The sequence below is a fragment of the Falco punctatus genome (genome assembly GCF_963210335.1).
Source record: "Falco punctatus genome assembly, chromosome: 2".
Classification (NCBI taxonomy): domain Eukaryota; kingdom Metazoa; phylum Chordata; class Aves; order Falconiformes; family Falconidae; genus Falco; species Falco punctatus.
The window spans coordinates 93,803,657-93,829,724 of record NC_137581.1 but is presented as its reverse complement, the minus strand read 5'-3'; the positions used below and the strand labels follow the sequence as shown (position 1 = coordinate 93,829,724).

The window sequence follows — 26,068 nt, the reverse complement described above, 5'->3', positions numbered from 1 at the left end:
TTTTTAAATACTAAGTGCATTGAAATATGTGTCATGTGACTGGATTCAGACTTAATTAATAAACACTGACTAAACATGATTTGATATGACTTGATGAAATCAGACATATTCAGAGAATCAGAATTCCATTGCACAGGCATAAACATCAGCAAACAATCTGACATATTTGACACTCGGCTTACTGTGCACTGTTAATTGTTTAATATAGGTAGTCAGAGATGCAAAACACTGTATGATTGCTCTTATAATTGTTTTAAAAAATATAATTATGGTGGTTTATTTGTTCCTGGGAATGCTTCTCAGCTTTTGCCTTTCTTGCATTGTGGAAGGTAAAGATGATAGTATTTATTTAACCGGTTGCACGGTGAATTTGCTCACCTATAAGGCAGATTAGTTTAGAAGGCAGTTGTTTCTAACTGGATGTTCTGTTTGAGACCTGCATTTTCATTAAATAATTATTATTGATCCAGCTTCAGGACGGCTGTGTTCTTTAGGATGCTTAAATAATAATGCGGCACTTCCTTCATTTACTGAATTCTTGTGAAAATTTCTTGATAAACCCCCAGTAATATTTGGATGGATTGGATTAAGCAGGGTGGAAAGTAAATGTTTATTACTCAAGGTTTCAAACTGGCATACCTGAAGAGTTTGAGAAAAATAATAGGCTATAAGGATGAAACCAGCACTAGCAGAGCGATAAATAATGCTGTCACTTACAAATCTTTCTTGTTTCACCCTGGGAAAGAAATGAATGCATCTGTTTATTTGAATGACATCAGACACCATTTTATTGGAGGCAACAGTGCAGTTGGGTGCTGTTCTGAATGCAGATGGATACTTTTCCTGACATTTGTCCATGCGGGAGAAGTAATATTTTGAGCTGTCATTTCAAATTTCTACAATTCCCACACCCAAATGCAAATTCATCTGAAGCAGAGTAAGCGGTAATCTAATGGAGTACTAAGCAAAACTCATGGTGTCTCATTTGTATCACACAGCAATAACAGGCTTCCCCGGTGCCTTTAACACGGCATATAGTTTTTTAGTACTTTACAGCGAAGAATCTTTCCAGAGTATGGAAACTTGGTCAGAAGTAATTAGAAAAAATTGTCTCTATTATCTGTGTGTTGACAGTCACTTTTAGTTGTGCTATGTAGAAACAAACAAGAATATTTTAGTAATTGGTTTCAGTACAGTGAGGATGTTGCAATGCTGCCGTTTTCACTGCTGCATCAATAACACTTTGCCTGACATCATAATATTTAATATTTAGCATTTAGTGTGCTTAAATGTTTAAAGCACTTTACAAACACACCTGAGAAGTAGTGGTGTAGGCTGTTTTGTTGCATTTCCAAATTTAATAAAATCAAGGTTAGGTTAATCTTACATAAATATAAACTACTGTCTGCATAAAATGATTTTAGAACTTCTCCTGGTAATTAATGGGTAAGAAGGAAGGTGTGTGTATAATACGACAGTGGTATTCCTCTTCTCTACATACTGCACTGACAACATGGAAATACGCTATGCAGGAGGCACAATTGGATTATACTGGTAAATCCCCTCAGAGGCCAATCCTGCCCTTTCTGAAAAGAATTTGTAAGGTCACCTGGAACTAGATCTTATGGTCCATATTTTACTATCACCAGACACTTGGTGTAGGTTGTGGGTGCTCAGATAAGTCGTGGAAGGGTCAGTGAGGGTCTGGCCCATTTGTTAACTCCACTGCAGTGCTTGGCTCTGGGAATTCTCTCACCCTGTAGTGAGCGTGAGGCTCTTCATCCTTCTCTCACTGAGGGATAAGCCATCTTGCATTTACTGGTGATGGTAAGCATGATGTAGATTTCCATCACAGTTTACCTTATAATAATTAGTTACGATGCTCATGCTTGCAGACTCCTAGATCTATATTTAATTCTCTGGGAGTTATAAAAAATAAAGACAGAGTTGTTGATGGTTGATGTATCCATCTATGAATCATGGAAGCTCAGGAGTCCAAACCTATTTTTAGCTATTTGCAAATGACTACCTTGGTATTTGTTTTGTTCTCAGTATGTTATATATGCTATATAGAGCCTCAGGCTCTGTATCTGGATCACTGGTCTAAACCTTTGGGTACTGCAAGGAGAACTGAAACCTTGTGGAAGGAACACAGCACTACTCAGTACTGCAAACATATGCTATTGCCAGTAGAAATGTAACAGCAGCTCCTAGAGGTGCATGTATTTTGAGAAGTCAGCAGTTACAGCAAAGTTATATTCAGCAAACAACTCAGTCAAGATCAGTCTCAGTTGTACTCTTTGAGCTGCAAAACAGTCAAATAGCTATCACTTTTATTTTAAAGCCCTCTTCAACAAGAGGGGTTTGTTACAGCAATGTTCAATAAGATTTGCTTAAGTTGTGTATATTTTGTATGCTGAAAAAACAATCGCATTTAAAACCAGAACCTACATGATGTCACCCTCTAGATGCCTGTGACTCATCTGCTCCCAACCCTTGAATGATTTCTGCATGGATTAGATTTTGTAGGGGGTTATGCATCTGGAAAGAGTGGCAGTGTTGTGTGATGATACCGAAAATGCTGTTCCTGTAACTCATATTCTGTATGACACTTGGATTTTGCATTGTATCACTGCTGCATGGATTTTGCAATCCAAGGGCAAGGAACGCCTCTTCCGTGGCCCGTTGCAGACACCTGGCACATCAAGAAAATATTAAATAACCTCACAGGAGGCTTCCCATTCTCTCTGAGACACCCATTTATGCTACCTGAGTCCCACAAACTCATTTCAGGCTGCCAGCCAGCTCAGAATATTGTAATCTGCCAAAAAGCTTATTTTAGCAAAGTGATAGAAAGTGGAATGGTTTTATTTAAGATTTGGGGTTGGGTTTTTTTTCTGCATTAATTGACTCCCTCTCCTTTTATTATTTTCAGTGCATCTCAGCCACATGAGCTTCATGCAGAAGGTCATGTAACTCAACTGTAATATTGGTCCATGGCACTGAACCTAGAATGTATTGGTCAGGAAGAGAAAGAGGCTGTAACTTCTTTTTTTTACCTGCTGCTCCAGAACACACTCCCAATTGTCTGATAACATCATAGAGCTGTTCTTTGAAATGTAGTGTCAGTGCATTTAGCCAGAAAAAGTTACAAGGCAGATTTTGTCATATTTTTACAATGTGCATTTTATTTTAGATTTTAAATTTATTTAGGCTTTAGAAGGTGTTGCCTAATTTGACAAGAGGGCCACTTGGAATTCTAGGGGGAAGATTTGTGCAAATTCACAAATTACTTTACTCCACCCATTTTTTGCTATTCCTGTTCGAAGAGCAATGAAATACCTCAAATCTTTCAAAATATCTGTTTTTCTGTCTCTGTTCATCTTCACAGTGCAAGAAATGTTACAGTTATGTAGACAATCAGTTCTTCATGGTTTCAACTCTTGACCTAGATTTAATTGTTAAATGTTATTATGGATGAAAACAGAGTGTCTACTACAGAGCAGTACCGTGCTTTTAGGGCACTACAAAACAGAAAAAATTCAAGCTATTAGATTGCTCTCTATTTGTGCAGCTGTTCTGGGGTTGATTACTAGCCTTTCCATTTGGCAACAAGTAGCGGACAGGATGAGTTGGCACATCCAAAAGCCCTCACATGCTTATGCAACTGAAGGGAAGGATCTGTGAAAACAGCGTATTTGTTTGCAATGCTGTCTCCCGTGTCAGCTGCCTTGCTCAGGAGTTTCCAAAATCAGCTCTTCCTAGCGTGGACATAGTGCTGAGTGACAAAGCACTGAGCTGGCTACTCCCTGCACCCCCACTACCCCACACCCCATTGCGGGTTATATTACAAGTTATGACTACCATATATCACATAAATCATCAGAAGCGATCTATAGCACTTTTATAATTTAGCTTTGCTAAGTGAAACTTCTGTGGTTTGTAGTCTCCTCTATACTCGTAACTCGTTTGTACACAAACTCAAAGAATTTGCCCTATGGGAAAGAAATACAAAGCAGATTTTGGAAATATGTAGGCAACACTGCTCATCCCTCTGCAATAGACTATTCATAGGGCAAAAAGTCCACCATCCTGAAAAATTTTGTTTTAAAATAAAATCAGATCTCAGATTTTGTGCATGGCCACTACAGAATATGTTGCCATGTCACAGTAAAGTCAGGCATGGGTTTTCTAAAACAATTTTGGGGTACAGACCTTACCAGCTATACAATAATGAAGCTCCATTTAGACCTGATTAGATTATTATGTGTAAATCATCTATGGCACAGCAGTGTAGCCTAACAGTGTGGTAGGAAATATTACGTTCTATAGCTCTGTGTGCATCCTGCACTTTAATTTGATGACTTCAATTTTATTTTACAATCTAATGTTGGGATTTAAGAGGATTTTGTCTTTACTAGCAGCGTTGTCTTTTCATGTGACAGATTAAGCAGTGGGGGAAGCAGAGAGACTGTTATCATGATTGGCATGGCTGTTTACTATTCAGGAACCCCTGTCTCCAACCTCACAGAATCATATTTATTACCTCAGCTCCTATCAGAATAATACTGATATTGACAAGGTGGGGATTTTCTCTTGGAAGTTAATCTCAATCAGCACAGGAACATTTTCATAGAAAATTATTTAGCTCCTCTGTTGGCAAAACTGAATACTGTCCCATGCTCACTGCCTTGACTTTCCAAAAGAACTTAATGTCTTCATATATCTCAAAGTTGTCCCCATTTAAAATAAACTAAAACACTGAAGAATAATCGATGCAGAAATGCTAACTAAAATAGAGTACCTATCTAAAGAGTTTTTTGACTTTACAGCTATTGTACGTTGTAGGCAGAAGCCTTATAAACATTGTAGAAATAGTGCTAGGATCACTAAACTTTATTAAACTGCACAACTTTACTGGGACACGGTGACTTCCTAATGTGTGGCTGCATGCAATGTAAGTCCAGTGGATTTGACAGATTTGTCTTCCCATGGGCATGGTGACAATAACAGTGGTTTCAGAGCCTGAACTATTGGAGCCTTTGGTGGGACAAGCAGCCGTTCTCACTATGGCTGAACCCAACGTCCTTGGATTACTACGAGCTGCCCACTTTTCACCATTCTTTTTCCTGTCTTTCTTTTCCTTACTCCTGCCTCTCCTTCCATCCCCCCCCCCCCCCCCCCCCCCTTCTTTTTTGGATCCTTTAATTAAATGGTCTCAGATCCTTCTCATCCTTTGGGATGGTTTCCTAACACTCTCTTAACTTAGCTTCCCCCTCCCATTACCTACTCCCTTCTTATTCCCTCCCGATCTACAAATTCAGACTGAGGAACTAGCCCTGGGTCTCTAGTGTTCTTATTTTTCTGTTGTAGCTGAAATACTTGTTTTGCATGACAAATACTAAAACTTACTAAATAAATAATAAAGCCTAACGAGGATACTTTGTTATGCAACTAGCACAGCTATTGTCAAAACCTCATTGATCATCCTGCTTAAAGAAAGAATAATTTACATTTTAATGACACAAAATTAGTTGCTTTTTCACTTCATAAGGTATTTAAAGCAAAGTAGGGATATGGATGTTATATCTGAACACTTAGTGCCTCACTTCTTCCTCTAATGCTGTGCACGTCTCCAGCTGACACTCAAGAGCACTGGAGGTGAGGTAAATACAAACACAACAGAAGAGCTACTTAGACTGAAGGTCAATGCTGCCCGGAGAACAAACGGCTCTTAACTGGTCATAAGTAAGCTTAAAGTGGAAGTTATAAAGTTTCCAGCCTTATATGCCTTGAATTCCTAGAACAACACTCCAACAGAAATGGATAGAGGACTAGATATTAAATGAACCTTGTTCATTTTTGAAAGGGATTAGATGATGTGACTGTGGGATAGCAGATGACCAGATTTGATAGCCCAAGGTGTCACTTGTATAGTCCTATATTCCTGTGTCTCAAATAAAAAGGAGCTCTTTGTTCTAAGTAAAAAAGGTGGGAAAGTGATACCAGAGACCAATTTGGACACATGAAGTTGTTCTTTGCTGACAGGATCAAAAAATATTGGCAGATGGTTACTTCTGGATGTCTATGCCAATGGGATAGTTGCACAGGCAAGGCATGTGTACCCACTCTCCTTACAGGTAATGGCAATGCCTGTCCTTGATCACTAGTGACCAAACACTCCATTTACCCATTGAACTTACAGTGGACCAGTTAAAGATTAGGTGTAAAATGCTGTAGGTGTGGGAGCCCTTTCTAAATGGTACAAAAAAGATGTTTTCCTGGAACGTGCTCCCAGGGATAAAGGTCTTTTGCCAATTGCATTGCAATATATGGCTTAGAACAGAGATATCATCATGCCAGGAGGAAAGCAACTTCATACTAAACACACACTGCAGGAAAATTAAGATAGAAAATGACAAGAGGGGAAAGAAGAGATGAAATACTGTTCTTCATGGAAAGAAAACAGGTGGTTACGGAATTTAACTGTTACATTAAATCATACTTGAATCTAATTTCATAGATTTGCTTGAGCAATAATTGGAAAATCATTTACTGGCAGCTCATGTGCTGGCATTGTGTATCTACAGACAATGATTGCATTACAATGAAAAGTGGGATGCCTGTAATGAGAAATCCACCACCCCGCTCTGTGCCAGCTCCTGTGTTGTTAAGCAGTACATGAAGCAAAGCAAAGCACTGGAGGGAGTGAGAACATGCTCATAAGCAGCAGTATGTGAAACTCCAGCCTACATCTCACATTTTGCCATAGCAGAGAAGGCTCCACATCTCCTCTGAGCTCAACTTCACCCCATTCCCATCTGACAGAAATGAAGCTGTACGACATGACAAATATTAGAGAGGAATTCCAGACTCCTCAAAAATACAGGAAAAAAACGGCAGTTTGACTGTTACGTTTAACAGGACAAAGCCTGTAGACTGTGAAAATTATCAGAATTGACTTTCAAAATGATAAATCAGGTCCTGAAAAAATAATGAGATGGACTACAAAATGAAAAGCCCTTTAAAGGAAGAATGTCAATGGGATTTTTTATTATTATTATTATTATTATTTTACTTCTGATACATGAACAGTATGTGCCCTTCTTTCAGGCACAGATCACCCAGGAGAGGGGGCTGGGAGGAATATAAGGAGACTTTAGAGTCTCCTCTTTGTTTCAGTGCCACTAGCCTGAATGGCATTTGGTCCTGTGTCATGCGATGCTGTCATGGTTACTGTGCAGCTCCATCTCCCCTGCCAGTTTAATGGGGAACTTTCCTGCCTGTGCTTAGGTAATATTTTAATACTATTTCAGCAGCTATGAGGATCAGGAGTTTAATCTTCCAAAGGAAAACATACCATTAAAAATGTTTTTACCTTTATTGTCAGTTTGGAGCTTTAAGAAAAATACCAGAAATCTTGCCATTTATGATAGCATCTTTAGAACTGGCAATACTGGGGTGTGTGTGTGTGTGTGAAATCCCACTTATCTCACTAAACATAATACTGTGGGCTTTGGACAGGTATAAGACTTTTCATAAAAATGGCACATAACTAATGTTAGCAGTGACCATGCATGTACTACTTGCCTACTGGTATTTGCAGCTTAAAAACCTAGATTGTGAAGTCTGTCCCAACAGCTGAGGTACAGATGGGTGCAGTGTGAAAGAATGAAGGGATAAGAATAGAAACAAGATGCCATTTTTTATACCATGCCCACTCATAGTGAGGCATTTGTTGCTTTTCATGCTTGTGAGGAGATAATTATGGTTTTTTTTTTGTTGGTTTTTTTTTTTTTTTTTTTTGAGATGAGACTTGTACCTTTATCTCCAGGATTATTTAAATTTGCGGCTTTATTTCTATACTTAGTAAGACTGACTAGTTATTTATCATTAGAAAAAACTTTATGAGGTGGCTGCTGTTCTGTAGCCCACTCACAAACCACTACTCTTGCAGGATAATTAATGAAAATTATATTCCCCTGTCATCAGATGCCTTGTATTGTGATCCACAGGGCCTCTCTCCTGTGGGATCAATGTCCTCCTCCAGGGTGAGATTTATCTCTTAGATCAAGGGAAGTTTTGGGCGAATCGTGATACATCGTGTTAAGGAGTGATAGCTGCTCGTAAAGAAGTGGGTTAGAATAGCGTTTAATGGCTGCTGCAGATTAGGCAATACATCAAATCCAAGTTAAAATTTGATATTCTCTTAAATTTATTAAAAATGTATTCTTGGATTATATAAGGTGTAAACCCAATTTCCTAAGGATTTAACACAATACTAGCAGTTCTTTACTTCAGTTTTGTGCTGCAGACCATTCACAAGCTGTCTGTACATGTAGTACTTTAAAGTAATTTTGTAACATTATGAGATTGTCAGAGAAGTGGTACGATGGTGATGAACATCAGCATTCAAAACCCCCAAAAGAAAGGATGAGATTGAAGATCACCTTGAGAATAATCTGTTCACAGACATTTTACTCCTATAGAATTTTTTTTATATTAAAGGACCTTACCCTCCACTGATGGTGCTGCTTTGGTGATTAGGTGCCTAAGAGCGGACTGGTCTCAAGGCTTAAAATTGGAAAGGAGTTGGAGGTCGGATTTGGCAGGAGCTGGAAAAAGGAAAGGATGAGGGGAAAGTGTTCTAGGACAGGCTAGGATGAAAAGGAAAGAGGCTGGGCTCTGGGTCACGTAGGTGTCTCTGGGAGAGATGTAGAGTACACGGGCAGAGATAGGAAGAGGTGGGGCAAGTATGCCCAGGGCCAGAGAAAGGAGAAGACAAGGATGAATAGGAGATGGTATCTCAGCCCCACCACTGAGCTCAGGGCTTGACTGCACTGCACATAAATGCCTCTGAGCTCCCCTGGCTGCAGATGAGTGTCATCCTCTCTGTGACTTTTCCTCACAGGCCGATGGCTGGCTGCAGCAGCTACGTCCAGGGCAGCAACAGTGCCTGTGCTGAGACCTGTGCTGGCTCCTCTGAGGGCATGCCTGCTCCCACCTGGAGAAAACACTAACCTTGCAAAATGATGTGTTCAGGTGTTAAAGATCACCTGTATGAAGTTTGCTGATTACTAACTAGTCAGGCATTTTTTTCCCCCCATGGGATGCTTTATTCTGGGTTCTGTGACAAAGGAGGCCACAGCTTGAAGAACTTTGCCCTCCTACCTGCCAAAGTGGGAGATCTGAGTGATGCTGTAAGGGGGCTTCAGAGGTGACCAGAAATTAAAGTTGTTGAGCTGGGGTGGGAAGAGACACAGGCCCACAGCCCAAGTCTGAGGGATGAAAGAAGGGGGGTTGAATGAAATGCTGAATGAAGAAATCCCAGCAGTGCCCACTGCACTTTGTAGACATTTAAAGTATCAGCAGATGCTGCTCAGGATTTACCATGTGTATGAGGGAATCCTCAGGAGGATGGCCCAAAGTTTAAGACAGAGAATGATGCCCTGGAGTACTTGGGTTACAGCCCTGCCTCTGCCACAGCATTGCTTAGTAATATTGTTGATGATTTTTTTTTTTGTTATTATTTTTGTCACAGTGCCAGCTAATTTTTCATTCTTTGTTTTCTGGCTCTGTTTCTGCATTTTGTTCTGTTCATACTCTATTTGCACTATTCCAGGGCTTGATTCTTCCTTGACTGTGGGATGGGTGAGGGAGCAGGGAAGGAAAGGAGCGAGCAGCTTGCCTCTCCTCGGGGGCATTTTGCTGGCCTTAAGTGCTGGGGTGGGGGAGGCGGGGCTGTCTCCTGCTCCTTATGACCCCTGTCTGCCCAGCTGGAAAACGTGACATGCCCGACCGCAGAGCTCTCCCTGAGCAAGCTGTGAGCTCTGAGCCTGGCTAACAGAGGGTAAAAGGTGCCCAGGTCACTGAAGACAAAATCAAGCCCTTGCTCAACTTCTCCTTTCGGCTTTACAGATTGTTCATAAAACACTTCCCATCAGTGTTTTATGGTGCTTTGCCACCAAATCTGTTATTTATGCATCTCAGATGCCTTGGTGGCAGGGTGCCTGAAAAATAAAATAATTGTTTTATAGCAGTTTATTCTGTTTTATTAATGATTAAAGTATTCATCAATGTAATTGCCAGTTAAACTTGCACTTTGCACCAAATCTCCGGGGGCCCTTCTTGAAGTTGCCAAGTGCGAGACTTTCATTTTGCTGAAACATTTTCTGTCAGTGCCACTGTTACTATAGGCAATGTGAGTAGCTATACCTGCATAACGTTTTCCATTTCTGATCCTATTTCCTTGTTAATGTAAATATACAAGTAGTGACATGGCACCTGGGTTTGGAAACACTTGCAGGATTATATTTTTACTGAAAAAGAGTCAGCTGCTATAAATTGACCCACCACCATGGACTTCAGTGGAGCTACTTCAGAATGCAGCAGCTGAACATTTATCGTGTAGTAATCTTGTTGAAAATCAATGGATCTGTGGACAATACCAGGCAATAAGCATTGGGTTCAACACTTGCATTACTCCTAGTAAAAGGGATTACAGAGGCAAAGATGTTAACTTAACAAAGAACTGTTCATCTCTGCTGGGATGAACAAGTAGAGGTAAAACTGTAAGGGCATTATCTCACAAGCTAGCATCATCAATACAGAAAGTATTTTCCATTTGGTGGGGTTGAGTAGAGAACAATTCAGTCTTCCTGAAAGACAACATTGTTTAGGAAAAGAAGAGATTTCAACCTTTGTGTGAACCTACATAATGAACTTTTTCTCAGCTCACCTCCAGAAAAAAAAAAAAAAAAAAAAGAAAAAAAAGACTACTTACCTAGTACCAGAGTATCAGTGCAGATAGAACAATTTTTCCCCATGAGGGCTGAAAGCTGCAACTGGCTGTATTCACTTTCTCATGAGTTTGATATTAGACTAACAGAAGACCCCACTTGCCCATGTTTGTAGTCAGACACTCAAATTCTTTGAGGTTCTTGAGGGGTAGAAAGGGATGAAGGAGAAAGCGAACAAAGTCAGTGTGCAGTCCACACCTGACAGTAAAATCTGAGGGGTGGACAGGCCATGCCCCCACTTCAATGGATACAAAAAAATGACATACTTAGAAAGTCTGCATTTGCATAAAAGCATGATTGAAACTAACTTAAAACATCTAAGCCATATTTGTAAGATGACTGAAAAGGAAGAGATTGATATAGCAACATTTCAGAAAAAAAGGCAGAAGCAATCTTTTGTTAATATTGGGGATTATCAATTTAATTAGCTCAATCTTTAATGCAGGAAATTACCTAGTAAAAATGAGACTAGTTAGCATTTGCAGAGCACTTAAAATATTTAAATGAGTAAAGGGCAGATTTTCAATGACATTTTTATGTCTACTAGATATACTTTTTTTTTCTAGATGACGAACTTTTTATAATGCTTATGCTGTTTGCTCCCAAAGGTTAAAGTTATTTACTACAGTGATGAGAGGACTACTGGGGGCTTTTCATCATCTCAGTGCACTTTACTGCCCTAGACAACCAGTCGCTAATTTTCTGATATTATCTTGTACATTGAAGACCGTCAAGAGGAAAATAATGTGACTTTCTCTAGGTAGCCCACAAGTATGCAAAAGCAATGATGTTGACTTTGATTTTTGATCAGGCTGAGACCATTTTGATCTCAGTTACCTAAATATCATCTTTTTGTCATAGTGATTTTATGTCAGGACAGTAGGGCTGGAAGGCTTGGTCAGGTCATCCCCAAAAATTCACATGGTGGAGAAATAGACTGAAAGAACTTGAATCAGCTCTGTGTGATAAGAAGCACAAAATCACCTCAGGAGACAGAACTTAGTGAAGTCTTTCTCCGTAGAGATTACATTTGTCTGTGGGAAAACACCTTCAAGGTTAGCAGCTGGCCCATGAGTTCACTGACATAATTTAAAAAATATTCTCATTGTACTATGTTAATGTTTCAGTGTACCTTCAAATCAGACAATTTATTCTCATCCTTGAATGGTAAATGGGTGCAGACATTTTTTATTGGTTTGCTGGGTTTGTGTAAAAATGTTATTTGTGCTGGAGGTAATCTGAAATAAAAATGTACTCTTTCATATGATTTAAACCAAAATCTTAACAAATCTGTTTGTCAGAGCAGCTAGCTGTTTGTAATTATGTCATCCCCGTATCTTGGTTTGTTAAAAATGGTTTCTTCTCCCCACACAAAAATTGAAAAGAAATAAAGCTGAGGAGAAGTCTTGAAACAGATTTCAATCAAAAGTGAAAAAGTGAAATTAACTAAAAAAAAAAAAAGGGGGGGGGGAGAAAGAAACATTAAGAATAAGTAAACTTATGCTTTATCTGCGGTAATACCAATCGAAAATTAAAAGAGAAATTTAGTTTGTATGATAATGTTCCTTTAGGCTTACTTTCTTCTACCTGCACTCTATCTTTTAATGCCATGCGATTGTAGCTTTTACTGTATGATGTTTTTTTTCTTTCTTTTAATGGTTAAGCAGTAAGAATGAAAGGTTGGAAATGGGCCTTATACACAACAAAAGCACTCTCTATTGAAAAAAATCCATGGTTGTTGTTTTCTTCCTTTGCTTTTTCAAAACAAAGCTTAAAAATGTGTGTCCCATGATCAGCCATTTCAGCTTTTGCATTATTTGGGTTCAGTGTTATACGTGAACATTCACTAGTACATTAGTGGAGAACATTTTTTTGCTATTCTGATGTTGTCTTCTCTGCCTCTGCTCTGCTCAGCCAATGCAGGCAGTGAGCACCTGATTTGCTTACACACTCTGTCCTCACAGCTCTTACATCCTTAGAAGTTTAGAGGGGAGAGTGAGCCCAACCTCTGAGGTGTTAAGATTTGGTCTTGATCCTTTAAAAATACAGGGCTTTGGATAAAACCTTTAGATTTCTAACAATAGCTTCTTTCTTCTTCTTCTTCTTCTTTTTTTTTTTTTTCTTTTCTTCTTTCCCCTCTAATTTTAGGCTTACTTTAACCTTATCCTGTCCCATGGACTTGAAGAATTTTCCTATGGATGTACAGACATGTACAATGCAGCTAGAGAGCTGTGAGTGTCCAATTGCTTTATCTTTCAAAGAATTTGGTGGTTAGGTTGTACCTATATTGTTGTATATGTGTGGTAAGACTCAATATTCCTATTTGTATGGGAAAATCATAAACAGTGTTTTAATGGTCGGCCACCATACTACATGGATCCCCTGTCTCTGGCTGTTCCTGCTCCCTTCCTTTTCCCCCTCCTGGGGCCCATCACCTCACCCATCAGGGCTGCACCACTTCCAGGGATAACCGCAGTGATGCTCCGCAGGAGAAATTATTAAATCTCAGGAAATTAAGAGCAGTTAGTACACAGCAAGGGATTAGCTATGTCTGATCGAGACATGCTGTGGTCTTTTGAAAAATGAAGCAACACACCTGATAAAGCAGAGGTCCTATTAGGATACTTACGCTGTTAAGATAAACATGGCCAAGGCACGCACTAGGGTACCAGCACACTGCCAGCGGTACTGTATAGCTGTTAACACAACCATGTCACCATTCTGACCTGTACCAGGTAACAATCAGACAAAACCAGGAGTGGCTCAGGAAACGGCATATACCAGCCATCATTCCCAATAGTCAGCAGGTACCGGGCCACCTTGGGTTTTTGTGGGGATTTAGCTGTGTGGGTATGAGCTGCGGGTTACCACCTGCCTTTGCACCCAGAGTACAGCCACAGCTTGGGTTACCCATGGAGATGTAGCCATTGCAGTCAAAAAGACACTTCAGTGAGTTGAAGCCTCTCTTTCCCCTCCACACCTTTCAGTGGTAGGTTCACAGGTTTGCAAAAGCTGCTTTTTTTTCTTTTTCTTTTTTTTTTTTTTTTTTATAGTAAGAGCCTAACATTCTGCAGTCTAGAAATCGTTGTTTTATTCGTGCATGCCAACTCTATCATCAAAGAATGATGAAAATAAAGCAAAATGCAGGCTGGTACATAGACATAGAGAAATGTAATTTCAGTTGTAAACAGTATCTTTGATGGGCCAGCAAAATAATTTTTTAGTGGCAAACCAGGGCAGTATTTCAGAACAGAAGGATGTTACTTGTTGCTTTAAATAGAGTAATAGTAACTGGTAACTAACAGCAGGAGTGCTGTTGTTAATCAGACAGTTTAAAAATATAACCAAGATAATATGTATTGCAATAAAAGATACACTTTCCAGACATTATAATATTTGCTTTGAATATTTTTGAGTGAGCTATCATCTAACAAACTCTGATTTCTTTATTGTAGTTGGCTACACTATGAATGATCTGATATTTGAGTGGCTAAGTGATGGACCTGTGCAGGTTGCAGAGGGTTTAACCTTGCCACAGTTTATTTTGAAAGAAGATAAAGAACTGGGTTATTGCACAAAACATTACAATACTGGTGAGCATTATTCTGCTTTCTTATTAATTGCTCTAATGGTATCTGTTGTCAGTTTGTAAAGGGAAAAGATGGGTAAAATGAAAAAATATTTTGAAATTTGATTGTTTGATTCAGCCACACTTATTTCTAAATCTGAAAAAATAAAATTTCTCCCTTTTATGTTTATTGTTTGAAGGATTTTTTCCAAATTGTGTTTAATTTAATTAATGATATTCTAAGATACATATCCTAATGTCCTTCAAATCATTAAGGAATTTAAAATTTTTAAAAATGATAAAAAATCTAGTTGTTTTGACTTCCTTAAAATGAAATATATTTAACAAAACAAATCTTTTCTTAAATATTGATTCACCACTTTTAAAGTACTTATTTTTCTGAACATGATTTATTTTACCAGCATATATAATTACCAATGAGGAAAAATATCAAAAATTCACCAGTTTTTATGTGTGGTCTAATTTATGAGATGTAGTATTTGAAAGTACAGTGCTTTCATTGTTGATCTGAACAGTATACAGACATGAAATGTTGGGAAATTAAATGTTTGTTTAATACTCTATCTTTTCTTGTATTTGCTAATTTGAAATTTCAAATGCTGTGTTTTCTCTCTTTAGCTTTATGGAGCAGAGAAAGCTGTTAAATTTTTATTTAGCTGCTTGGAGTTTATTTAATAGGGGCAGCATTTAGAGATTGGTTTGCTGGGTGCTTGCTGGGATTAGATATAATCCCTCTCATTTGAAATAGCTTTTTCATCATTTCAGCCTAAGAGCCAGTCTGGTTCCATAAAATACACTTGTTTCACTCCGTAAAATAACAAAGCGTGAGAGGCTCTGTCTCTGCCAAAAAAAAAAAAAAAGTCACATTCATTTCTTATGAAAATAAAATTGTTGTTTTAAATTTTTATAAATGCAGCTTCTCATTTTGGGGCCCAAAGTGCCAAGGAAGGAGAACTTTGTGATTCCACAGTCCAAGACCTGTGAAAAGGGGGATTTCTGTGGCTTCTCATCTATTCTCATACTTAAAGGGCATAATCAAGAGTAAATTCCAATAGACAGAGTTTATGCACTTGTAATCTGGCTGATACGAAGTTTAGCCATTTCCCACCATGTGACTTAAACTCTGAATAACTGAGTTCATCTGCTTTTCTAATTACTGTCAGATAACCACTTGGCAGGGTCAAATGCTGAAAGTAAGAGGGAAGGGAGAGCATGGGCAATAGCTTCCTTGTATACCCAAGAAGATTATCCACAAAGGATAAAACCACCAATTAGTAGCTCCCACTACATGTAGTTAAACAAAATAAATGTGTAGTTACAAAAAGCTAAAAGTATATAGCTGCACAAGGGGAACTGAAAAGCAATATCCAAGCAAAAGAAAACTTTGCCTACAGGCACCCACATTACTGTCTTCTCTGTAGTATGCTCCTTCAGGTTTGGTGTGAAATTGAAATATGAATAAACGCTGTATTATTCAGCCTTCTCTTACCCACACCATCCAGGTTGTGCCACAGGAATCTGGAGAGCATTCAACAGGTTGGGCTGTTCTCATGCCACTGCTGCCACATGTGGCCACCCCACCCCTTGTGAGTCGCCTCCTGTATGGGCAGGCTGGTCAGCATCAACCACTACCCAGGCCTCAGAGTCTGCCTTTAGGGTCACAGGTCCAGTCATCATTTTAAAGATTCTGTCCTGCCAAGAGATGTTATTCAGTTCTTCATTCCTGTCTTTGTCAAACAGCCTCTGCATTGTCCTTTGTGCCAAGTCTATCTAGCACCCTGCTGTTCAGCTTTCTAGACTAGCAGAAAAATAGACGTGCATCACAAAAGGATCAAGAAATCTAATTTCCCCTGAAAGGATGGATGAGAAACAACACATCTCCATGCACTTGACCAACCAACACAAAAGGGGTCCTTTGAGATCATTAGCATGACACTTCAGGCAGAACTGACTTTCTTGTACTGGGGTTAGTCTGCCTCAAGTGAGAGCCTCCACAGCACCTAAACCACCGTACTTTGGAGAGCAGCACAGAGCCACTGGGTTAAGCGGTTGATGAGCTGTTGCAACTCAGGACTCCCCACCCCCCAATGCAGGACTAGCTCCACTGCCAGGCAATCCTAAACTTCTTCCTTACTCTACCCTTCCAGAACAGCTACCTGTTGTTTGAAGTATCACACACCTCCCACAAGGGATTGTTGTGGGTTTCCTGGAGTTAGACTTTTGGCAAAATTCAAAGTAGGCTTTGAGGTGATTCTGCTGCAAGATGTAATCCACAGACACAGGCAAATGGCATGACCAGAATGAGAAGCTGTGTGATCTACCATAGGTCTGTCAGATTAGTAGTTTATAATTTGTCTGTTTAAGTACTTTTGCTTAATCTCATGTCATCAGAAGAGCAAAATGCTGTCCCCTTTTAATACTAAACATTATACTTGACTAAAGTAAAATCTCATTAAATTTTGAGAAAAGAAATATGACATTGTATTTTCTGGAGGTGAAACAACTGTGCCAATATGCATTTTCTCAGCTAACGTGAAGACCTGAGGCAGTTTGCTTCAGGGGTCCCATGCACCCCCCAAGCTAGCAAGCAACAAATGGCCAATTTGCATTTGTGTATCAGGACTTTCTTATAGTGTTAGGTTAGGAAACAGGCCATGTATCTAACTTATGTTCAGAAAACAAGATAAAAATGTGCAAAAAGCATTTATGAAAGTAATTTCATGTTCTAGGAAAGTTTACATGCATTGAAGTCAAGTTTCATTTGGAACGTCAGATGGGATACTATTTAATCCAGATGTACATTCCTAGCCTGCTGATTGTCATTTTGTCCTGGGTTTCTTTCTGGATCAACATGGATGCTGCTCCAGCTAGAGTCGCACTGGGTATCACTACAGTTTTGACAATGACTACACAAAGCTCAGGATCGAGAGCTTCCCTCCCAAAAGTAAGGAAATAATTTTGTTACACCAAGATGCAATTTTGTTGTTATTAACAAGAAATATTTGTACTACTTTTTATAGTTTCTGAAAGGTCTGTGTAAATATGCAGCTGATATGAAAAAGCGATGACTGTGATGTTAAACCGCTGCAATACCCTTGCATTTGGATTAAGGCAGGTTTCTGTTGTATTGTGAGGTGGCTGGAGGTTTCAGAAGTATGGATTTTCAATGATTTCCTACTGGTTTGTACTTAGATTTCAGCACTTGGAAGCAAATTTTCTGAAGTATTTAAGTATCTGACTGGATTTCTGAAAACACTTTCATGAAAACTGGACATTCTATGTGACTGGGGACTTTATAAACTGTCTGGTCTTTCCTGGACTGTTAGACTCTTAAATATCTTGATGTTTCTGGATATGGCACTTAGTCCAATGTATATATAAATATATATTAAAATATGTATATATAAAATACATATATATACACCATGCATACCTAGATGGTTTCTCTGGTGAATCTTTTCAGTAAGGAGTGGCTGATGTCTTTGCTTCATGGCAGAATTTGTCCATGTTCTTATTCAAGTGTTGTCTGCAGACCTTGATCCTGTCTATGCACAGAAAAGTCCTCTCATTCAAATTTTGTGGTCTTTTTAATCCAGGCCAGATGCTGTAGATGAGTTTACAGGTTACAGAATGAGTTCTTTGTTTAGTCAGGCTGACAGCTCTTTTCAGAATAGGCACAGCCTGAATGCTTCTGCTGATAGTATTCCCAGCAGAATTTTATGTGCGTGTTTTGCACAATTTTCTGGAAGATACCTCAGAGGCAGGCCAGTTTACAATATTCTAAGGAGTCACGAGATATACTCTCTGAAGAGTCGTCTTTACAGCAGTCCAACATCACAGGGGTTGAAAACACGAATGTTTAGTGTTTGCACAGATCATGATCCATTCCAAAAGCATGTTGTATTTTGTTCTACTTTACCCCCAGTATCACATTTAGTCTCATTCTAAATACTGTAATTTGTGCAAGTGGAGCATATATAGGGCAACTTTGAAAACTGCACAGATTGTTACTCTTCTGTTGGTAATGAGAAAGTATCACTTAAAAATCTGGTGACTACAACACTTGGTTCAGCTTCACTTGTTCACTTGGAGATACATATAATTTTCCATGCAAAGTGAAAGCTTTTCATATATGAACTCAGAATTTCAAATTGATAATTTCTTAAACATTTGTTCAGACAATTCAGTCAATATTGCAAAGAGAACACCCTGAAAAGAAAGTCAACAAAGAGATAATCTTGGCAAGGAGCATGTAGACTCTATAGATGGCAAGTCTGGAATCACTGAAGACTGTGAATAGATGGTACAGCACAACTCCATGTGGTATATTCCAAATTTTTTTTGAATTAACTGGCTTGAGAATTACAGATGGTACAATCACTGTAGTGGAGATTTCCACCCATGTTTTGAACTGGGCAAACATACCCTGCAAAGAAGCTCTGCAATGTTAGCATGTCCAAAATGCTAACACTTTAGAAAGAGTTTTTGCCATCTGCATTTGATCCAGCTGAAATGTTTCTCCCTTTTGTATTCTGCCTTCTTTCAGTAGAAAAGTATTTTCTGGATAATTTTCTGGGCTTCTGCTGAGCAGAAGAAATAGGAAGATCCAGAATATGTTTACTGTGGCTATTTGTTTATCAGAGGTTCTTCTCCAGCCTCTGGATTAAATGCATTTATTTCAGCATCTGTCAGAGTCATGTCAGAATGATGATGCTCTGCCCCTGCTCCGTCATCTCCTTTTCTGCTGTTTCAGTTTGCCATGAGACGTGCACTAAAGTACCTCACCAGAGAGCCCAGCACATGTATTTCAGCCAGGCTACACCTGGCTGTTGCAATTTCACTGTGTAAGTCAGTTGAACTGTCCTTTACAGCTTTGGTCTCTATACAAGTGAGTTAATCCTTGTGGGGGCTTTTGAAGTAGTGCCAGTTGACTTTAACATGTGGTTTTAAGTAAATGTTAGCATACCCGCCAGGTGATTCCCACCTCGGATAATTCAGGTGCCTGAAGAAACATGGGACTGACCAAAACGAAAGCACTCCGAAACAGGCTTTGTGTATAGGTATAGCTGTAGAGCCATGCATCACCATACAGGTCTTAGATCACCACTATCTGATTCCTTACACAAAGAAGCAAGCTTCTCTTGCTGTCTCTGTTGCAGACACCTAGCCATTTAAAAACCTCATCTGTAACTTAATACCAAAATTGTATTTCTTAATTAAATCTGTCCAGCTGAAATGCATTTAGAAATAAAAATATTAAAATAATCGAATAAAATAAATGTTAAATCTGAAGTTCCAAAATGGTTCTTTAAAAGTAATGTTTTTTTAAGTCCCGTCTACATATGGCCAAGACACAGAAAGTTACGCTGTCAATAAAACATCCATTTAAAAAATGCTCCAAGCATGAATATCTAACAGAATAAGACATGACAGTAGGGTTATTTTTGCAGGAGTACTGAAAAGACAGATGCAACTTTGCTTTATGAAAGCAGCCAAGCAGCCTAGATTTGAAAACAAGAGTTTTATTTTTTCCCCATCCTTCTTTGCATCCTGTTCATGTTAACACACATTTATAGCACTTAACCTTTGATTTACCCACTGTCTCATGCTGAGAGTTTCTTCTCATTCTTCTCTGTTTTAGTAGAGCTTTACCACAAAAAACAACAACACATCAAAACTTGCCAACATTAAAGGGGACAATTTCTTTACCTAAAAAAGGCAAAGAAGAATTGTGATAAGATACCTTGTTAGGTGATTTGTCTGTTTCCAAGTTACTATCTGAATGATGAAAGTGTTATGGTTTAGAAGAAATTACCTATCTACTGTTCTTAACCCTGGTATAAGATTACATGACAGAGTTCTGTTTGCTGTAAACTGCTCTTTTCCATATTAGTAACTAATATTCATTTTGGTACAGATTTCATAATGGTAGGTCATGGAAACACAGACATTAGGCATTCAGTTGTTGAAATTTAACGTAAGATTGAGACTGTTGAAAAGAAAGGGAAAGGAAAGGAAATCAGAGTAAAATGAATTCCAGCTGAGGCTTATGTTTGCTGCACATAAGAGAAACATCTATAAAGCCTCTTCCAAATGAAATATGGTTGTATTTCTTTGGTAATTATTGTAGCATTTCTGTGGAATTATTATCTTTGGAGCATTTTGAAATTCTATCTAAGGATATAGGGTAACATTCCAATATCAGAAACAGAGTAATAAATAAATCAATATGCATTTTTTGTTCCTTATTCTTCTGCAAAACTGACCTCTTTGTTACAAAAGGTAAGGATAAAACATGACAGGACTTACATCCCAACAAAGCTACTGTTCTAGGAAGGGAGACCTGCAGTGCCTGTTTCAGCAAGCAGAAAGGTTCTTTTCCTTTACAGTTTTAGCGTAAGCTGAGCAGTACTGCATCCTGCTTCCTTCATAGAAGGACTTTCTGTATAGGGAGTATCTACAGGCAAATAGTTACTACGGTGTCAACCTCTTATAATGATGTAAATTGCATTATTTTGTGTTTGTTACAGAAGACTAGTGAGGGATCTGTAACAAGGGTTATCCTTACTGAGTGTAATAGGGCATGGTAAAGAGCTCATCCAGAAAGCTGGGGTTGAAAACTCTCCCTCCAGTTGGGCTGATCCATCACTGGGATGCCCAGAAATGGTAATCCAAAACAACAGGATTCCTATGATCTGTTCCCCTTGCCACACGTTCATGTGTTTAACTTCAGCTAGATAAATGTTTGTGCACCCAGCTACACAAGTAGCTCTTGCCAGTTGGCCGGCTGGGTGATCAGCGTGACCACATATTCACAATGAATCCCTCAGAGAGCCCTGAACTTTCTGTGCGAGCCCTGTGCCTGAGCCAGGGAGCTTCCTCGCACCCAGGGTTTGCTGGACTTCATCTATGCAGAGAAACTCTACGGCACACAAACAGGGAATCTGATGTAACCTACCTACACCCATGCAATACTCAGCATGTGCTTAGATCCAACGCCTTCTGGAAGTATCAGACCTGTGACACAGAAATGGCAATATGTATTCATCAAAATATGGATTAAGGAATGTCTGCGCATCCTAAGGGACACAGATACACAGGATATGCTTTTATGTACTTTTGGTCCCAGCTCCATATAAGCTGGAGAGTAAAGGGGAGGATATCAAGGTACGATAGCACAGAACTGTTGAGAAGTGTTAAAAACCAGTTCTTCAGAGCACTGAATGAAGATTCTCTTGCTATTCTATTTATGTTTAAACAGCTTCCCTTTTGTTGAATCAACAGAATCAAAAGTCTTAAAGCATTTTCAAAGGAGGCATTTGAAAGAATGAGTTTTCTGCTGTGCTAGTAATTGGGTATTTTTCAGATTGCTTTCTTCTTAAAACACTTATATAAACGAAACCTTAGCAACAGCAGTCCAAGAGAATGAATTACTTTCCATGTCATAAAGCAAAACATTTCAGAACACTTTAAGTCAAGTAAGTGATAGCAACTGTATTTTACACAGTTGCATAGCATTCGTATTGTGTTACTTTAATGCACAGTGCTTAATGAATGCATGCTCCTTCCCTGGGGAGCAATCTGTGCAGAAAAAAGTTTCATTCAAAGGTCATTAAAACCTCTGGGAACCCTTCCATTCACTTCATTTTGCTTTGGATCACTAAATGCTTTACCAAATGCAATAAAAGCATTATGTTCTAATAGGGGCAGACACTTGCAAAACCAAAGTCAATGAAGTCTATCCCCTGTGGCAGTAAATGACTGCTTTTACATGTCATCCACTGTCCACAGCATACTATTCCTGGAGGTGTGTAAAAAATGTGTAGATGTGGTGCTTAGCAACATGATTCAGTGATGGACCTGGAAGTCCTGGGTTAAAGGTTGGACTTTATGATCTCAAAGGTCTTTTCCAAACTAAATGTTTCTATGATTCTATGATTCTGTATTTGGAAACTTTTCAAGATCCTTGGGCTTCTGGCAGACCAGTCTGAGACAGTAACCTTTCATTTCTTAATGCCAAAAGTTAACAAGTAAAGAGTCTCCAAGAATACAGCGCATTTAAAAATTTGAATTAAGGTTAAAATGATGCCATAATAAAATTTAAAAAGAAAAAAAAGGAAGAAATGTGGGAAAATAACAATAAAGAAAAAGGAACAGATGCTGTTATCAGCTATTATATTATTCTGTGTTCGTTTGCTTTCATAGGAACTAGAGCACCTAAGGTGATAGTTTACTCTTTCATGTAACAAAATACAGAGATGATACATTTTGGAGCAGCATTATGGTAAAAAAAGCAATAATGAAGTAACTTGGAATGGAAGCAATTTTTTGACAAATTACTTTTACTTTAGTCTCAGGATCCAAAGAGGAAATATAGGAGTAATTTAGTGATCAGGAGATACATTACCTGGTACTTGGCTTATACAGGTGTCTGAGCACTTCACATACTGCTTAAATAATTAAGCCAATCCTATTTTTGTTAGATGTTTACAAATTCCTGTTGGAGAACTGATGGTCCTAAAACATTACTTTGATGTTTAATATTCCTGCCCTATGTCATACATTTATATATTCTGATAGGGGAACTGCAATCAAATTTCCATTAAAAAAAAATGTATTCAGGGACCTTGAGCAGATATAAAAAGAAACATCCTAGTGGTTGTCAGTTTTCTTGACCATAATAAAAGTGGGCATGCTGTCCAAACTCTTGGCAAGTCAGGATGCACTGCCAGGTAACCATAAGGATCTACTCTTCAGTCAGGTGCCTACATGGGAATGTTGTAGCACTCACTTGTTTTGTTCATTTTGAATGTTTTCTATAACTTTATTTTCCCTCCCCATTCTTTTACTTATAGTAAGAGATCATGAAACCTGCTTTAGCTCTTCCTTTTTTTTTTTTTTTTAGCTTGGCAAAGCTAGGTACAACTAAAACCTTTATTCAGCAAATCTGTTCAATATCCATTGTTACATTCCATGCAGTACTTGCATCTGGATACAGAGATCTGTTCTAAACTATATAACGAAGGAAAACACATAGACTGAACCTATTTTTCAACAAAAGGTTCCAAAATAAAGCATGGGTCATAAGTAAATGGGCATGTCCTTGCTTGCTGCAACTTATTGAAGCAATTTCTTGAGTACAAACTGATTGTGATGTGTAGAATTCTGTGTGTAAAGTAAATAGTCCTTCAAAAAACTGTAAGATAAATTCCTGTCAAGTTGTTTATAAACACCTGCTCATAACTTAAAGTTTAACAAAGGGTTTTTTTCTGATTCTGCTCTACAGCTAAAAAGCTGCATATTCCGTTTCTTTATTCTTACTTTTCCCCCCTTTACTTATATTTTCTCATGAATGGTTTTGAGGCAGGATATTAATGTGTTTGTGCTTGAGGGCAAGGGAGTGTTTGAGCTGCAGTAGAAGATGTGGTACATGTATCAGGTGATATGTGATGTACCAGAAAGAACTTTCAAGTATCAGTAGCACTGTGGCCATGTTAATACCAACTTGACCAAATGCGCTTGGCACTTATGAAAGTAGTGTATGATGCCCAGAAACTTCTCTGCTGCTTCCACCTACATCAGCTTGTCTTATGAAAGACACTTTGCCTTCTTGCAAACTTTGCACCTTTAAGATGTAGGTAGATACTTACACAGCTAGGTTGTATAGTTACAATTTCCCTTGGAGCAGTATCTCAATTACATCCATGTTGGATGAGCTTTGGCACAGTTATATATGCTATGATCATGCATCCATTATAGGAAGATTTTTTTTTTCTTCCATTTCACAACCATTTCCAATTCTGTAAAACTGAAGACTTGGGTCTGCTGCATGGATAAGAGACAGAAAGCACCAGGATCTATGCTTCTTGTGAGAACAGCAGGAGGAAGAAGGATGTAGATATTAAAGGCAGGACCTAAATCTGCTGTTAGAAACTGCCACATTATTCTCTTTAGCTTGGCCATAGACATGTGATGTCCTACATGGTCTTTGGGTCTTAACTGTGGTTGTGTATGAATTTTAGTGAAATTCTTGCTGCCCTTCATTGTGTGGAAAGCTGATTGACAAGATACTGACTGGTATGTTGTCTGATAAAGACTACTATATTAGGATCTGTAGTAGATTTTACTCTATGAAGGTAAAAAATAAAAGACTGAGTAAATCAGTCGCTTTTTCACTGGGTTAATCTAAACTTTAAAATTTACTTTCCTGTATAGTGAAGACAGTGGTATTTACTGTACTACAAAACCAGTAGTTGCTGCCATGCGTGACAGCTAAAAATATGCAATAAGATGTGTCTGAATACATCTGGGATGTAGTTTGAGTACTACTGGCACTTCCTCAGCAGGTTTTATAATGCAGTCATCTGGGAGGACTGGCGTTCAGCAAAGCCTATTTCAAGCATCAGAGAAGAGTTGAAGTTATTGTGCACACCAGTCTGCCAGTTGTTTCATAACCCTGGTGCAGTACTGGGGCTCTCTGGATTCATTGTTGCACCCTGCAGGACCTGCTGGCAGCTTTTAGTGGCTCTCTGAGGAGTGCTCCGCGTCGCTCTTTCACACACATAAGCACTGCAAACCCACTCTGAAGCAACAGCGTATGCTGTTGTGGCTCATTCATTTCAAATAATTGCAAGCCTTGACTCTATTAGATCATCTAGGAGTATTACTTATGAATATCCTCTGTTAATATTTCATTTGAAATAATGTTGATGGGACCCCCTGGAGTCAGGGAAAACCACTTTCATTTGCAGTGTACCTTAAGCCTGCTTCCCTCCCATCCGAACAGCAGCGCACACTGCACGCGGCTGTTAAGTCGGCTGGGACATTGGCATCTTACTCCTCAGAAGTTGTTTTTGAGTTCCACTGCTTTGGATGCCAGGTCATTTTTCCTTTGGGAAACATTTCTGCGGGGAAAACAATTGTTTGTTTATACTGATGCCTGGAAGTATTAACCCCTTCCTCCCCTCTCCTTCCCAAAGAAAACAGAGAGAGGCAATTTACTTTTTTTTCATGGATGCATCAAACAAACTTCTGCAGGGGGAGAAACTATATGACTCAGTGTCTTGTTTTTACGTATAGTATATGTGTTAGGACATGACCATGACTTTAATTTACCGGTAGTGGGGCACACTATTTTTTGTTGTGGTAAAATCAGCTTTGGAAATGAAACAATTGTAAACTAGGCATTGGCAAGAAAAGAATAGAATATTTTTTAAGGCATGGAAATACAGTCACGTACTCTAGAATGCATCATTATGCACAGAACCTAGTAGTAACTTAAAAACCCCTGATGAAGTAGTCTCTTTTCCTCTTTATTTCTTCTTCCTAGAAGCTTGGAGTTAATTGAGATATCTTGTCTCAAAGAGAAGGGAGCATGAGAGCAAAGGGCTTTGATTTTCAGTAGCTTGTATCTGGTGTTAGGCATCCCTGTCTGTGAGAAATAGACACAGTGTGCTGGCTTTCCTTATTCTACCAAAGGTTAAGGCTCTGGAGAACTGAGCCGGAACTCTCAGTACGTCTGGAAAGAAATGTCACTAAATCACAGCAGAAAATATAAGGTAAAAAAACAGGGGAGAACACTTTACAAATGTTCCTCAGTACATGTATTCATAGAAAAGATAGCACGATTAAGTTATACATAATTATCAATAATGAATTATAATGAGAACATATCAATATC

General features: G+C 38.7%; 1 protein-coding gene across 8 annotated transcripts in view; it reads left to right on the top strand.

Moving 5' to 3' along the window:
• GLRA2 (glycine receptor alpha 2) overlaps positions 1-26,068 on the top strand; it is a 142,137-nt gene that overhangs the window by 30,587 nt on the left and 85,482 nt on the right. For all 8 annotated transcript variants that reach the window (XR_013926081.1, XM_080375704.1, XM_080375705.1 and 5 more), the window contains exons 5-7: positions 12,948-13,030; positions 14,255-14,392; positions 17,118-17,332. Coding sequence is in view for 7 of the 8 variants with exons in the window: in XM_080375704.1 (XP_080231830.1) it covers positions 12,948-13,030; positions 14,255-14,392; positions 17,118-17,332 (436 nt within the window). In the remaining variant the exon portion in view is untranslated. The remainder of the gene's footprint in view (positions 1-12,947; positions 13,031-14,254; positions 14,393-17,117; positions 17,333-26,068) is intronic.